Genomic DNA, 12,253 nt, shown 5'->3' on the forward strand with positions numbered 1-12,253 from the left:
ATGAGGAAGAAAAAAAAATTGTTGGCTCATGGCCCACACAAAAATAGATAGCAGGCCAGGTTTGGTCCATAGGCCAAAGTCTGCCAACCCCTGCTTTAGAGAACCATTTAAGCATTTTTATATTTACATATTTGTCTCCTCTGCTAGACTATGCACAAGCCCATGTACCAAAACTTCTTGTATCCCTAACATGTAATACGTATTTGTTGAATGAATGGATGAACGATTGAAACTTGTGGGGAGTGAGGCCAGAATCCTGGCTGCTTCATTTCCCACCTTTCTTCATCTGACTCCTTTTTCAGATGTGCTAGGATATTACATGGGACCCTCTGACTTGAACCGTCTCCAAATCCTGGAGAGAGGGAAGGCAGTGCTCCCCGCCGCCCCCCGCCCCCCCGCTGCCCCCCTCAAAAAAGCCAAGGCTTCTGGAGTGCCTAGAGTTGATCCTCGGTCTTGTCCTTTGGCCCCTTGGGAAGTGGCTCAGATGTTCTAATGCTCTATCTCTATGTCTCAACAGTTCTTGGCAATGATCTTATAGGTGTTCTGCCATGCAAAGACAGGAAGGGAACAGAGCTTGGTTTTCAGGAAGGAGAAAGGGAGAGAGAATATGGCTCTGGAGTAAGTAACAGGGGAATTTCAACAGAGAAGCCCAGATTTCACTAGCCAATGCAGAACAAGTAGGACTGGAGGCAGGGAAGGAAGTGGCTGAGCTTGGGTAACTAGAGAATTTCTTATTCTTTCAGTTTAGCATAATAGGCAACATGAAAACAGGGTACCTCCTGTTTGGAGCTTGACTGCCCACCAGAAAGGACTGCCTTTTGAGTTAGTTGGATTTCTTCTTCCACTGGAGAGAGAATTGAAGGCTGGGAGACTCAGGTGAGTGATCTTGTGGTGGGTGTACTTTTACTTTCTCTGTCTCCTCATCTCCCAGGTAATAAAAACAGAAAAAAACTGAGGCGTGTGTATGTGTAGTGAATAGGGACTATAGCAATATCCTAAATACAGAGAGGAACTCCTGGGTGGTCTTAGGGGGCAGGGAAGAAATTCAAAAGGTTAGAGGGCACTGGGGTGTGGCATGTGGGTAGATATTGAATGAGACCTGGAGTTTGGAGTGGACAGAGACTAGGAGATAATTAGATAAGAATTTGGGGAAATTTTTGAGAATAGGAAAGAACTAAGAGAACCTATGGAGAGGACTGGAGATCTTGGGATGAAGAGGCCTGGAGATGGTTTGGGAGGCTGGTGAGCTCCTGGAGCAGTTCAGGTGTCCAAGAGCCCAGAGTTGTTCAAGAGATCTAAGTTCAAAGTCAAGTTCTGACTCCCTCTTCTCCTTCTACCCACCCCCTCCTTCAGCCTCTGTCATGTGGAACACCTCTGATGCCAACTTTTCCCGCTACCATGAGTCTGTGCTGGGCTATTGTTATGTTGCAGTTACCTGGGGGAGGGGGGTGGCTGTGACAGGCACCATGGGCAACGTGCTCACCCTGCTGGCCTTGGCCATCCAGCCCAAGCTCTGTACCCGCTTCAACCTTCTCATTGCCAACCTCAAAGTGGCTGATCTGCTCTACGGCACCATTTTTCAGCCCTTCTCCATGGACACCTACCTTCACCTGCACTGGAGAACTGGTGCCACCTTCTGCAGGGTTTTTGGGCTCCTCCTCTTTGCATCCAACTCTGTCTCCATCCTTACCCTCTGCCTCATCGTCCTGGGACACTACCTCCTCATTGCCTACCCTAAGCTCTTTCCCCAAGTGTTCAGTGTCAGGAGGATAGTGCTGGCACTGGTGGGCACCTGGGTGGTGGGTTTGGCTAGCTTTGCCCCGCTCTGGCCTATCTATAACTTGGTGCCTGTAGTCTGTACCTACAGCTTTGACCGAATCCAAGGCCGGCCCTACGCCACCATCCTCACGGGCATCTACTTTGTGCTTGGGCTCAGCAGTGTAGACATCTTCTGTTGCCTCATCCACCACCAGGTGAAGTGAGCAGCACAGGTGCTGGATCAGTACAAGCTGCACTAGGCAAGTGTCTGCTCCACACATGTGGCTAGGACAGATGAGGCCATGCCTGGTCACTTCCAGGAGCTGGACAGTGGGATAGCAACAGGAGGGGCCAGTGAGAGGATTTCATCTGAACCAGTCAGTGCTGCCACCACACAGACCCTGAAAAAAGACTCATCAGAAATGGGGACCAGAGCAACAGCAAGGTAGCTAAGCAGACGGCAGAGAAAAGCCCTCCAGAAGCACCTGCCAAGGCCAGGCCAAAAATAAGAGCCCAAAAAACTCAAGACTCTCCATCAGAGTTTGGGAAGGTGACTCTGATGTGTTTTGATGTGTTCCTCTGCTTTGTCCTGAGTTACATCTCTTTCTTAGATGCCAGGGTCCAGGCTCCCCGGGTTGTCCATATGCTTGCTGCCAACTTCACCTGGCTCAGTGGTTGCATCAACTCTGTGCTCTATGCAGTCATGAACTGCCAATTCCACCAAGCCTATGGCTCCCTCCTAAAACGAGGGCCTCAGAGTTTCCATAGACTCCAGAGTTTCCGTAGGTTCCATTAGAACTACGTTGCCACTCACCAGCATCTGGGACTGTTTTCTCCAGAATTATAGTGGCCAGCTGGTATAGGAGTAGATGAAAGTAAGACCTGTGGACATTTTCATAGACAACCTCTCCCCAAACCCCAAATTAGGCATATCCATCCCTTACTCAATGTTTTAGGCTGTCCAAGGTGCATTATTAATTATTAATAAATGAATTCCATCCTTTTAATGCTCAGGTGTGGTCTTTGGGGAAGAAGGAAATAGGCCAGGGTTAGTTTGCAGGTGGAACCTAATAGTGGAGAGTTTTGGGGGACCCAGGTCAGAGCATGGACGGAAAGCAGTTGGCCTGGGACATAGCCTTCGGATGAGGAGTTTCCAGGTATAAAACATATGAGTTTAAGAGGATTAGCCTGCTTTTTGTTTAACTTCTCAGAAATGACCCCTACCCCAAACTATTGCTGCCAGGATCCTCCCATCCCTGCAAACAGGTATTTTTCAGCTCAAAACATTTTTTTTTAATCCAGCTTTGATAGCCACTTCAGTGAGGCCAGCCCCTAGCCCTTGCCTTATCCAAAGAGAATGTTCACCGGAGAGGACTCGATCTGTGAGAATGGAATAGAGTTTAGCTGAGGCAATGTACGTACACAGGCATTCTAGCTGCCTTAGCAGGGTCATGCTGGTTGGAGCTAAATCACTTGACCCCTCAGTTTCCTCAGACTTGCTCTTGTCATCCTGGGTTATAAAAGCAGAACACAGACTCTAGTTAGGAGGGCTCAGGGGCCAGCTGAGGGGAGATCGTACCATTCCCTTCCCCCAGCCTGACTAACATCCTGTCACTGTTGCACATGCAGCACACACAAACTTAAAGCACCTGTGGCCACCAGGTGACGCTGGTCCTCTGTGTTTCCTTTCTGGTTTCCCCGTTGAAGACAGGTGTCTGAGGGACTGAGAGTCCAGAGACACCCCTCCTCTCCGTTCAAGCAAGGGTGGAGACCCAGGGATCTGCACCCTTCTCTTTTCCTCAAACTTAGAAAGAAAAATGAACAATTAGACATTTATTACTCATGAGATATTTATTGTCTACTTGGTTAGGGTGGTGGAGCAGGTTTGGTGCTGTGCTGACACTGGGGGTGGAATGTGAGTCATGTTGAGAGTGATGCTGCTCTGGCTACATGCCGTCCCCTCTTTGCCCCCAAGTCCGTGCTTTGAAAGAACAAAGTGAAATCTGGAGAGATTCATACAAGGACAAAAATATAGTGGGGATGGACAGATCTATACCCTCACATTCAACACTTCTGGGGCTCAGGAATCCTGCCTCCTAATTCAGAACATGTGCTTCTGAAGTGTCCTTCTTCTACAAAAATTACAACAGTCTAAACTGAATCAAGTATAGGCTACTGAGGCAGGGGCCCAGACAAGTGGGGTGAACAATAAAGGACCAATAAAGAAAATCATCCCAGGAGTGTAGAAACCAAGGTTTCTGTCAATGTACTCATAATTAGCTCTGAACCTGAGCAGGGCCCTGGACCACTCTGGGCCTCAGGTTTTATCTGTACAAAGATGAGGGTGGGGTGCATGCTTATGTGCCCCAGTGCTGTCCTAAATCCTGTAAATATATTACTTTGTGTAAACTCCACATAATTTACAATGAGGTATCTATTATAATCTCTTGCTTACAAATAAAAAAAAAATTGAAGCACAATTTGGCTTATGCAATTTGTCTAAAGTCGAAGGGCTAGTAAGTGGTATGACTGTGATTTGAGAACAGAGTCTGACCTCAGTACCAGCCCACATGTCTACCACTACAGGATATCAGCCTTTCTAAAACTAGAATTGAGTGACCAGATGATCCCTAGAAGTCTTTCCTGCTCAGAGCTTCTAAGATTCTGAAAGTTGATAATTCTCTAAAGGGTTGTAAAGGGGTTTACTTTTCATATTCCTTGAAGGCAATTCAAAAGCTTTAGCAAGGGGAAATGAGCAGCAATAGGGATTGAGGTTAGACTTCAGGAGGGACTTCCCAATTATCAATCGCTAGAAAAAAAATGAGTCTGGGGACACAACAGGAAACCCTGGAGTCTGAGACTAGAGAGGATAATACTTAGCAAGAAAGCAACCCCTCCTCTCTCACCCGCCACAGCCCACACATCCCCCCGCCGCCCCCCGCCCCTAATTTCGATTAAGACTGAATGAGAGGAAAGAGGCAGAAGATTCTCTCAGGCTTTCTCTCTCTCTTGCGGGTGTGCATGGCGTGCGTGTATCCATGCATGAAGTCCCTCATGATGCGGCGCCCACGCGTGTCTCGGGGAAGTATGTGCATTTGGGGGCCCTCCTGAATGTGAGTCACTGTCTGTCTCCTTGTCCCTTTATCTTGTTAGTCTCCCGCCCGAGCCCGAGCTCTATCAGTGACTTTCTGACGCTATCTCTCAAGGCTTCTCTTTGTCTCTCTCCATCTGTCTGTCTCTCCTGTAGGCTGTCTACATCTCTTGTACCTCTGTTATCGCCTTTTTTCTCCTAAACTCCTTCTCTCCCTCCTACCCCTGGCTCCCTCTCCTTGAAAAATGGCCCAGCCTCCTGCCCCCTGGTTCTCCTGCCTGCCTCCTGCCTCCCAGCCTGTCTGGTGCGCCTGCCTCAGCCTCCTCCTGCCTGCTCTTGTCGTTTCCTGCACTCTCTCTCCTTCTTTGCTGTCTCTGTGAGGGATTTGTGGTCAGCCCTAGGCCTTCATTTGCACAACATACAGATCTTGATTTAACGTCAGTTTCAGTTGGCTGAAGCTGGATGAAATGGATTGTTTAGTCACTACCACACAAACTTGCTGGGCCTGATTTGAGGCTCAGTGGTTTTGGGGAAGGGGGGAGCAGCTGGGAAGAGGTTTGCCTCCTCCTGGCCAAGTGCTGGGCTGTCTCCTCCTCTGCTTTTTCCTTTCTCCCCCTTCCTCAAAAGAACCGTGTCCCCATCAGAGTACTCTTCAGCCTCCTCTCCCTTCATCCAGTGTAGGGGAAAATGGGTGGGGGGTGGTGGTGGTGGTGGGGAGGAAAACAAAAGGTAGCCTGAGAAACCCAAGGAGGAATCTGAAACATAGGGGTAGAAAGTCCAAGCAGGGGATTTGACCAGGAGAGGAAGAGTACCAACTGAAAACAGCAAAGGGGGAAACTGAGGGTGATGAAAGGGTGATTGGTGGGAAAAAAAAAAAAAAGGAAAGCTGAGGAGAAAAGACTAAGAGAAAAGAGGGGATCTGAGGAGAAGAAAGGAGAGCCTGAAAAGAAAGGGCACATTTGAGGAGGCAAATGGGCTGAAGCGGGGAGATTCGGTAACTGAGAGAGATTTTTCAAACATCACTATTCAGAGGAAGATGGGAAATTTCCTCTTCAGACAATGGCTCTGAAAAGGGAGAGACTTAACCCTTTTCCTGCTTAGAAAAAAAAAGTGCAGCTCGCTGCGAGCATTAATTTAACATCACACGTAGGAGTGTTACATTTTCTAGGATTTGACGTTTTCAGCGATCGAGAATTACTATATTTTGTAAATGGAAATAGCCCTACTAAAAACAATGCTATAAATAGAATGATGTCATTTGTTTCCAAAGACTATCAATATACTAGAGCCATGCGAAAATAATAAAAGCAAAATTTAGGGGTAAGGTGAGGACTGTAATCTACGGGTTATTTCAGGGTAAATGGCTGCAGCGGCTTGCACCACCAGTGAGCATTCTTGGGGCAAACGGGAGATAAAGGAGCAAAGACATAGAGAAAGGCACAATAGAGAGGGGAAAGAGAGGAGCAGGAAAGGAGAACGGGAAGGTAATAGTGAAGAAAGAGGGAGGGAGGACAGAGAACTAATAGAGAAGATAGAACTAAGGTTGGTTTTTATTTGTCGGGGGCGGGAGGGGGGGCTGGGTAGTGAGAAAAGACTAACCCCCCAGAGGAACTATTGAGATAAACAACTCCTACTCCTCCTCTCAATGAAGATAGGTGTCTGCAAGAGGAAAAGTCAGGCACCTCCCACAGGAGATGTTCTACTTCCTCAAGGCCGTAGTAAGCTCCCCATTCCCTACACATCACTCCTCCCCCTTGCCCACCTCCCCAGTTAAATTTATGAGTTCAGGGCTGGCCTTCAGGAATTAGGAATATTTATGCTTCTTTGAGAATGAGGTTTGGAAGGTGATAAATAAGTGGCCATGGGGGGTGGTGTGCAGCTGGGGGCTCCTATTTTTAGCATGGCCACTTTCCCAAGGCCTCCCATCCACTAATTCCCTCTCATCCTGAGCCAGAGAAGGGAGCATTGAGGGAGGTGGGGAATGAGTTTCAGATATCAGGAAAGGGGTTTAGCTATCCTGAAGAGCCCCTCAGGACTACAGATCTTTGCAGCAGAAAGGGTTGAAGGCAGATGGGAGAAGAACTTTCCGAACATCCTGGCATTCATATGGCTCCTGGAGTGCAGTTACAGCATTTCTGCAGAAGATGGAGAGAAATGAGAAGCCAGTTTCCCCTCTGCCCCCCTAAACTCAGTTGCCAAGGAATAGGGCAGAGGAGCCAGGAAATTCAGAGACAGGTTTATCTGGCATGTCACCTCTCTCATAGGGCAAAAAGATTTAAAATCCCACCCCCACCCCCCCTCCACACACACAGAGCACAGCCTGGGCCTCTGGAAAAGGAGGCTAGGAATGTAGAGCTTAGGGCATCTCGGAATCTCAGTCCCCAACCTGTCCACCCCCACTGCTTGCTGAGAATTAAAAACAGCCAGTAGTTCTTAATACCCCTTGCCCTGGGCCTCCAGGAAATGAGGGAAGGAGGGGATCTGTCCAGAGATCCACATGGCTTCTCCAGCCCTTAGTTCCAGGAGCCATTGTCTGTGACTCCCAGCCCAGTCAGAGGGCTTGCTCTGGGTTTGAGTAGGTAATGAACAAAGATGGGTCCATGATGAAAAAGGAGTCTAAAGAGAACAGAGAGACCTGGGGAAGAGCTGCCCCTGCACACACTATGCTCTCCATCCACTACGGCCTTAGCAAGGATGGCCACAGCACACATGCTTGTGCACAGGCGCACACACCCCTCAGACTGTGCTGCCTGGAGTGGGAGAAGGGAGGGAGAGAGGGGTCTAGACTGGCCCTTTAAGAGCCACTTAGGGTCAGAAAGCCTGGGCTACAGAAAGGGGAAGGAGCTGATGTCAGAAGACAGATGGGCAGCAAGATGGGGATTGATGCTAATGGGGGAGTTAAAGCTAAGTACCCAGACACTCAGAGGGCAGAACTGCAGATCTGTCTTCCTTATGCTCACCCCCACCCCCAAACCAAGGCTGTAAATCTGCCTTCTCAACTGGGGGAAGGGGGAGTGAGGAAAAACGGAATGCTCTCTTCTCCCTTTTCCTATTTTTCCTTACCCTGTGCCGCCCCCTCTCCCCAATTCTTTTGTCCTTCTCCAATCTCTTCCCCCCAATCTATAACCCCTTCCCACTAAAATTTCCAGTTTTGGGCTTTGCACCAGGAAATGAAGGAATGGTTTCAGCTTGTAGAGTTTAAAAGGAAACCACAACAAGGTCTCCCTGACCATACCCAGATGGGAATGGGTTGGTGGGATTGCGGTAAGAGGCTGGTAGGCTGGAAGCTCCCTCCCAGGTGCCTCAGTTTCTTTTCCCTCCACCCTCTTCTTACTTGGAGGTAACTGTAGCAGCCTTCTCCCAGGACAGTGAAGGCAGGAAGCAGGATATTGGTTGCCAGTTGCTGAAAGGGGTGTGAAAACTTCAGAGCTGGGTTTGTGGAGGCCTCTGACACACTGAGATGTTGGCGGGGTTGGTGGGCCTCCAAGGACAGCTAAGGAAGCTGCAGGAGCTGTCCACTAAAAAAAGATGTATGGTCTGGTTTCTCGGAAACTCCTGGATCAAGCCATTCCCTCTCTGAGCACACACCCTGCCTGCTGAGTAGAGACAATTTCAGACCAATAGTCTATTTACTGTAAAGGCAGGATCCAAATGCTCCTCACACCTCTCAAGAGGCAGTTGGTGACCTCAGGGAAGGCCACCTCAGAGGGGCTAGAGCTAGTAACCCTTGGAGAATTCCATTTCTTCCCTTACTTCCAGGTGATACTGTACCTCCCAATTTTCAGGACTCATAATCACCTTTAGCTCCCTCTTTACTGGCAATCAGGGTCTTGAGAAGTTACTTTATATTAGAAGAAATCCCTCTCCATCTCATCTGTTGCAGTGCTAAACCTGAACTCCTTTTTAGTCCTAGAAACAATTGGTGCCTGATTGCTCCCTGGTTTCCAGATCCTCCTCAGTATCATAAGAGAATGCCCCTAAGACATCAATCTCATCTCTTCCCTCCTCCTAGATTTTCCTTCAAAGGCTTAAAATCAGCTCAAGGCCCTTCTCTCTCTGTTCCTAAGTTTTCAAGGACAAGGAAGAGAGTAAGGTTGGACTGGGAAAAGGAGAAGCCATTGGAACCCAGGCTTCCAGCCTCCCAGCATCTGGCCAAGAACTCCCTCCCTTTCCAGGGAGGTCAGCCATTGCCCTCGGCCCTGGGCCCTGGTACTTCTCTATCCTGGTGATAAATCCTGTCTTTGTCTCCCCCTCCAACCCAGGCCCCAGGCGGCTAGGGGTCAGAGGCTGGAGGAGGGGTCATGTGGAGGAGGGAGAGACGCAAGGAGAGTGGGAGGAGAAGATGGACAGGAGCAGCTGGTGAGCAGGCATAGGGGGTAGGCAGTGAGGGGATGGGGCCCCTTGATTCTACAGATCCTGACTGCACATTCCAGCAGGTCTGCATTCCAAGTGAGAGAGACAGGATTCCTGAGATGTAGAAATACCTTGGGAATGGCCCCTGGAGCATCAGGAATACTGAGAGATGAGGGGTTGGTGTGGGGTGACTCAAACAAGGAGGCTCCTGAAAGAAATTGGGGAATAAGAATATTGTGGGAATCATCCCTATCCCCACCACAGATTCCTACATATGTGCAGTGTGCGAATGCTCGTAGATGGACAGATAAACACACATGCACACACACAAGATTTATGGCCCATCAGCATGAGGGAGCCCAGGAGAGCCAGCCTGCCCCTTGCCTGGCCCCTCCCCAGCTGCCTTTTTTTGCTGTGACTTTCCTGTCTTCATCGTTCCATTCTTTTTCTTAGCTCTCAGCCTCGCTGCTCTTTGTGTGGGTTTCCCTCACTCTCCCAGTTTCTGCTGGCTTTCTGCTAACTCTTAGCCCTGCTTTTTTGTGTTACTTTCTGTCATTGGGCTTCTCTTTCCATCTTCCTGTCCTACTCCTCCGCCCTTGGACTCTCCATCTGTCCTGCCTCTGAACTCAGGCCAAGCCATTGCCCTGCTTCACTGCCACCCCAGAGACCTCTGTCTGGCCCAGTGGGGCAGTCAGGTTTCAAAGAGGGATAGGAAGGAGAAAAGAGGCTCTGAATGAGCCCCTGCTTTGGTGGAAAGTCTAGAATCATTGTGTTATGATATGGGGTAGAAATTGGTGGAGGATGCCAGGTGACCAGGAAAGCTCAACTACGGAAGGAGAGGTGAAATGGAAAGGAAGAAAGACTGATAGAGAAAAGATGCTAAAGAGAGAGGGGTAAGGACTAAGAGGTCCCTTTAAGTGTATGTTTTGGGTCAGTCTAAAGAGGAGGAGCTGAGGGGCATTTACTGAGTCCTATTGAGACACAGATCCAAAGACAAGATCTGGAAACCCAGCCGGAAAAACAAAGATTCGATTTCCACCAGGCAGCCACAATTCTGAGCTCTCTCGCCTACCTGGGAAGATCTCACAGACCTCTTCTCTGCAGTCTTGGAGTGCTGGTTCCCTCCCAACTCACCTCCTCCCTGACCATTTCCCCTCCCCACCAGCGAGAATGACATCAGCTCTGGCTGCCCTGCCACTATCCTCAACCCTGCTGATGTACTCTCCCATGGGTGAATCAGAGGCCAATCACTTCTGCCCCACCCATTCATTCTCCAGTCCAGGAGCTGGGGCTTACACAAGCCAGCTCCCCAGGGTGGGAGTACCAGGAAGGCCTCTGCAGGACATGGTGGAAATAAAGGGGGGGCATGGGTACCAGGGAGAGGGAGAGGAACTGGAAGGGGGGCACTTGAGGAAGAGGGCTGTAGCACTAAATCACCCTGTGGGGGGCTCTCTCTGTCTGAGCTCAGTGGGGTAGGGAAAAGGATAGACATTTAAGGAGGGGGGAGAGAAAAATGGAGAATGGCCACATCTGGCAGGCAGGTGTCTGGCACCATTCAGGCTGCAGTCACTTTCCCAGCCAAAGAAGAGGAAGGGGGAGTAGGAAGGAGGGGCTTCTTAGGTCCCCTAGGGAAGAGGGAAGGGCTTACAGAGACAGAGGCCCACAGTCAGACAGAGACCACGGGAGGGAGATAATCAGATCCTACTCCCTAGTCTCTACTTCAGTCAGTGCTGGGGATGGGTTTGCTCATAGTCCTGAAAGAAAACTGTTGGCCAGAGGACTGGGTAGGCCAGGGCACCAGAGTTGCAGCATTCCTAGTGAGAAACAGAGAGGGCAGGACAAGTTCAAACCAGGCCAGGCTGGGGAAATAAGCTCAGAGAATTCTAAATTTGAGAACTGGATAGAACTCTATTCTCTACACCATCAGTAATCAGCAGCACTCCCCGCTCCCCCCCCCACGCCTGCAATTCTCACATTGACATGCCTCTTGCCCAGGGTCAATGCTGAGTGATGAGTAGGAAAATTAGAATGGTAAGGCTTGGCACTGCTTTTCTCAACACAGACAAGCAAAGACAGGGAAACCCAGTCCTCATCCAGCCCCCTGTACCCTAATCTGCAATGCAGGATTGCAGGAGTGGTATATCCAACCATTTTTCTCTTTTTCCATCTGCTGAGGGGGATCCCAGGCACAGATGCCCCACAGTTGCTCAGCTTAATTGCCAGGTTCTCACAGAAGGCAGGCAAGACTGGGCAACTCTAGGTTTCATGTCTTGATGTTGGAGAGGCTCTTCCCACTCCAGTTACGTTCTTTCCTTCATCCTTTCCTATCTAAGGTCCTAAATGCAGTCTCTCCTGCTGAATCCTGGAATTGAAGGCCCATCTTATGAGCAGTAGGTGAGACTGAGAAGGAGACCCTTCAAATTGCAGTGCAGAAGAGGGCTCCCTACACTTCCCCCTCCTTAAAATCCTGCAGAAGAAGGGGGAAAGAAAACCAAAGCATTCTCTTGTCGCCGCAGCAACCATAAACCCCCCGCCCCCCAGCTAAATCCATCTTGTGAGCTCACTGCCCCATTAAGATGCAGGGCCAGGCTCTGTGCCAGCCCAGCCACATTCATTTGTGCGAATAAAGGTGGAAGAGGGGGAGGGGAGCAGGCTCTGGAGGGATGGAGAAATGGCGAGAAGAGGTTATTTACACCACCGTCCTGACCTTCTGGAGCAGTGCTGGCTCCGATAAATAACCCGCTCAGCGCCATTTCAGAACAGGAGTGGGAGGTGCAGGAAGGGAGTAGGGTCTGGAGGAGAGCCCCTACGCAGGTGCACATCTCCGGGTTACTAATGGCTGAGGCAGGAGCAGGCAGCTGGCTTTAGGGGTGGTGGGGGGAGAACTCAGTTCCCTGGGACTCCCACTGAGAAAATACCATCCCCACCCCACCCCTGGCGCCTATTTCCAGGCAAGGGGACTGAGAGATGCCAAGGAGGCAAATAATCCTGTAAATTAAGGATGGGGTGGTAGGGGAGAATGCTGGGGGAGTCTCTGAGGTAAGAGGGAAG

At 49.8% G+C, this 12,253-nt stretch overlaps 2 protein-coding genes across 5 annotated transcripts; one reads left to right on the forward strand and one right to left on the reverse strand.

Annotated features, from left to right (window-relative positions):
- The first annotated feature begins 539 nt into the window (after window positions 1–539).
- GPR84 (G protein-coupled receptor 84) lies at window positions 540–3,167 on the forward strand. Its single transcript, XM_039862266.1, is given in 3 exon segments — window positions 540–876; window positions 1,354–2,178; window positions 2,181–3,167. Coding segments are annotated over 2 exon segments (1,191 nt in total). The 5' UTR covers window positions 540–876; window positions 1,354–1,361; the 3' UTR covers window positions 2,555–3,167.
- A 2,934-nt stretch (window positions 3,168–6,101) lies between these two features.
- LOC120602236 (uncharacterized) lies at window positions 6,102–11,139 on the reverse strand. 4 transcript variants are annotated; one of them, XM_039862267.1, is made up of 4 exons: window positions 10,275–11,139; window positions 9,334–9,410; window positions 8,184–8,252; window positions 6,102–6,984 (listed from the first exon to the last, which is right to left on the reverse strand). In XM_039862267.1, exons 1-4 carry the CDS (start codon window positions 10,692–10,694, stop codon window positions 6,885–6,887), a joined length of 666 nt encoding a protein of 221 aa, XP_039718201.1. In that variant the 5' UTR covers window positions 10,695–11,139; the 3' UTR covers window positions 6,102–6,884. The 4 variants fall into 4 exon arrangements, 1 of the variants encoding a protein (XP_039718201.1); XR_005652667.1 differs by lacking the exon at window positions 8,184–8,252; XR_005652669.1 differs by lacking the exon at window positions 6,102–6,984 and having other exon boundaries at window positions 7,552–8,367.
- Between the last annotated feature and the right edge of the window lie 1,114 nt (window positions 11,140–12,253).

This window comes from Pteropus medius, unplaced genomic scaffold (assembly GCF_902729225.1).
Source record: "Pteropus medius unplaced genomic scaffold, Ma_sr-lr_union100, whole genome shotgun sequence".
NCBI lineage: Eukaryota > Metazoa > Chordata > Mammalia > Chiroptera > Pteropodidae > Pteropus > Pteropus medius.

What these genes read in the sequence shown, in the direction of transcription:
- LOC120602236 (XM_039862267.1), bottom strand. Translation starts at nt 10,694, where the DNA reads ATGTCTATCCTTTTCCCTACCCCACTGAGCTCAGACAGAGAGAGCCCC. An exon ending in GGTCTGTGAGATCTTCCCAG is followed by an intron (nt 9,411 to 10,274) that starts GTAGGCGAGAGA and finishes AATTTCTTTCAG; the next exon opens with GAGCCTCCTTGTTTGAGTCA. An exon ending in CTCCAGGGGCCATTCCCAAG is followed by an intron (nt 8,253 to 9,333) that starts GTATTTCTACAT and finishes CACCCCTTTCAG; the next exon opens with CAACTGGCAACCAATATCCT.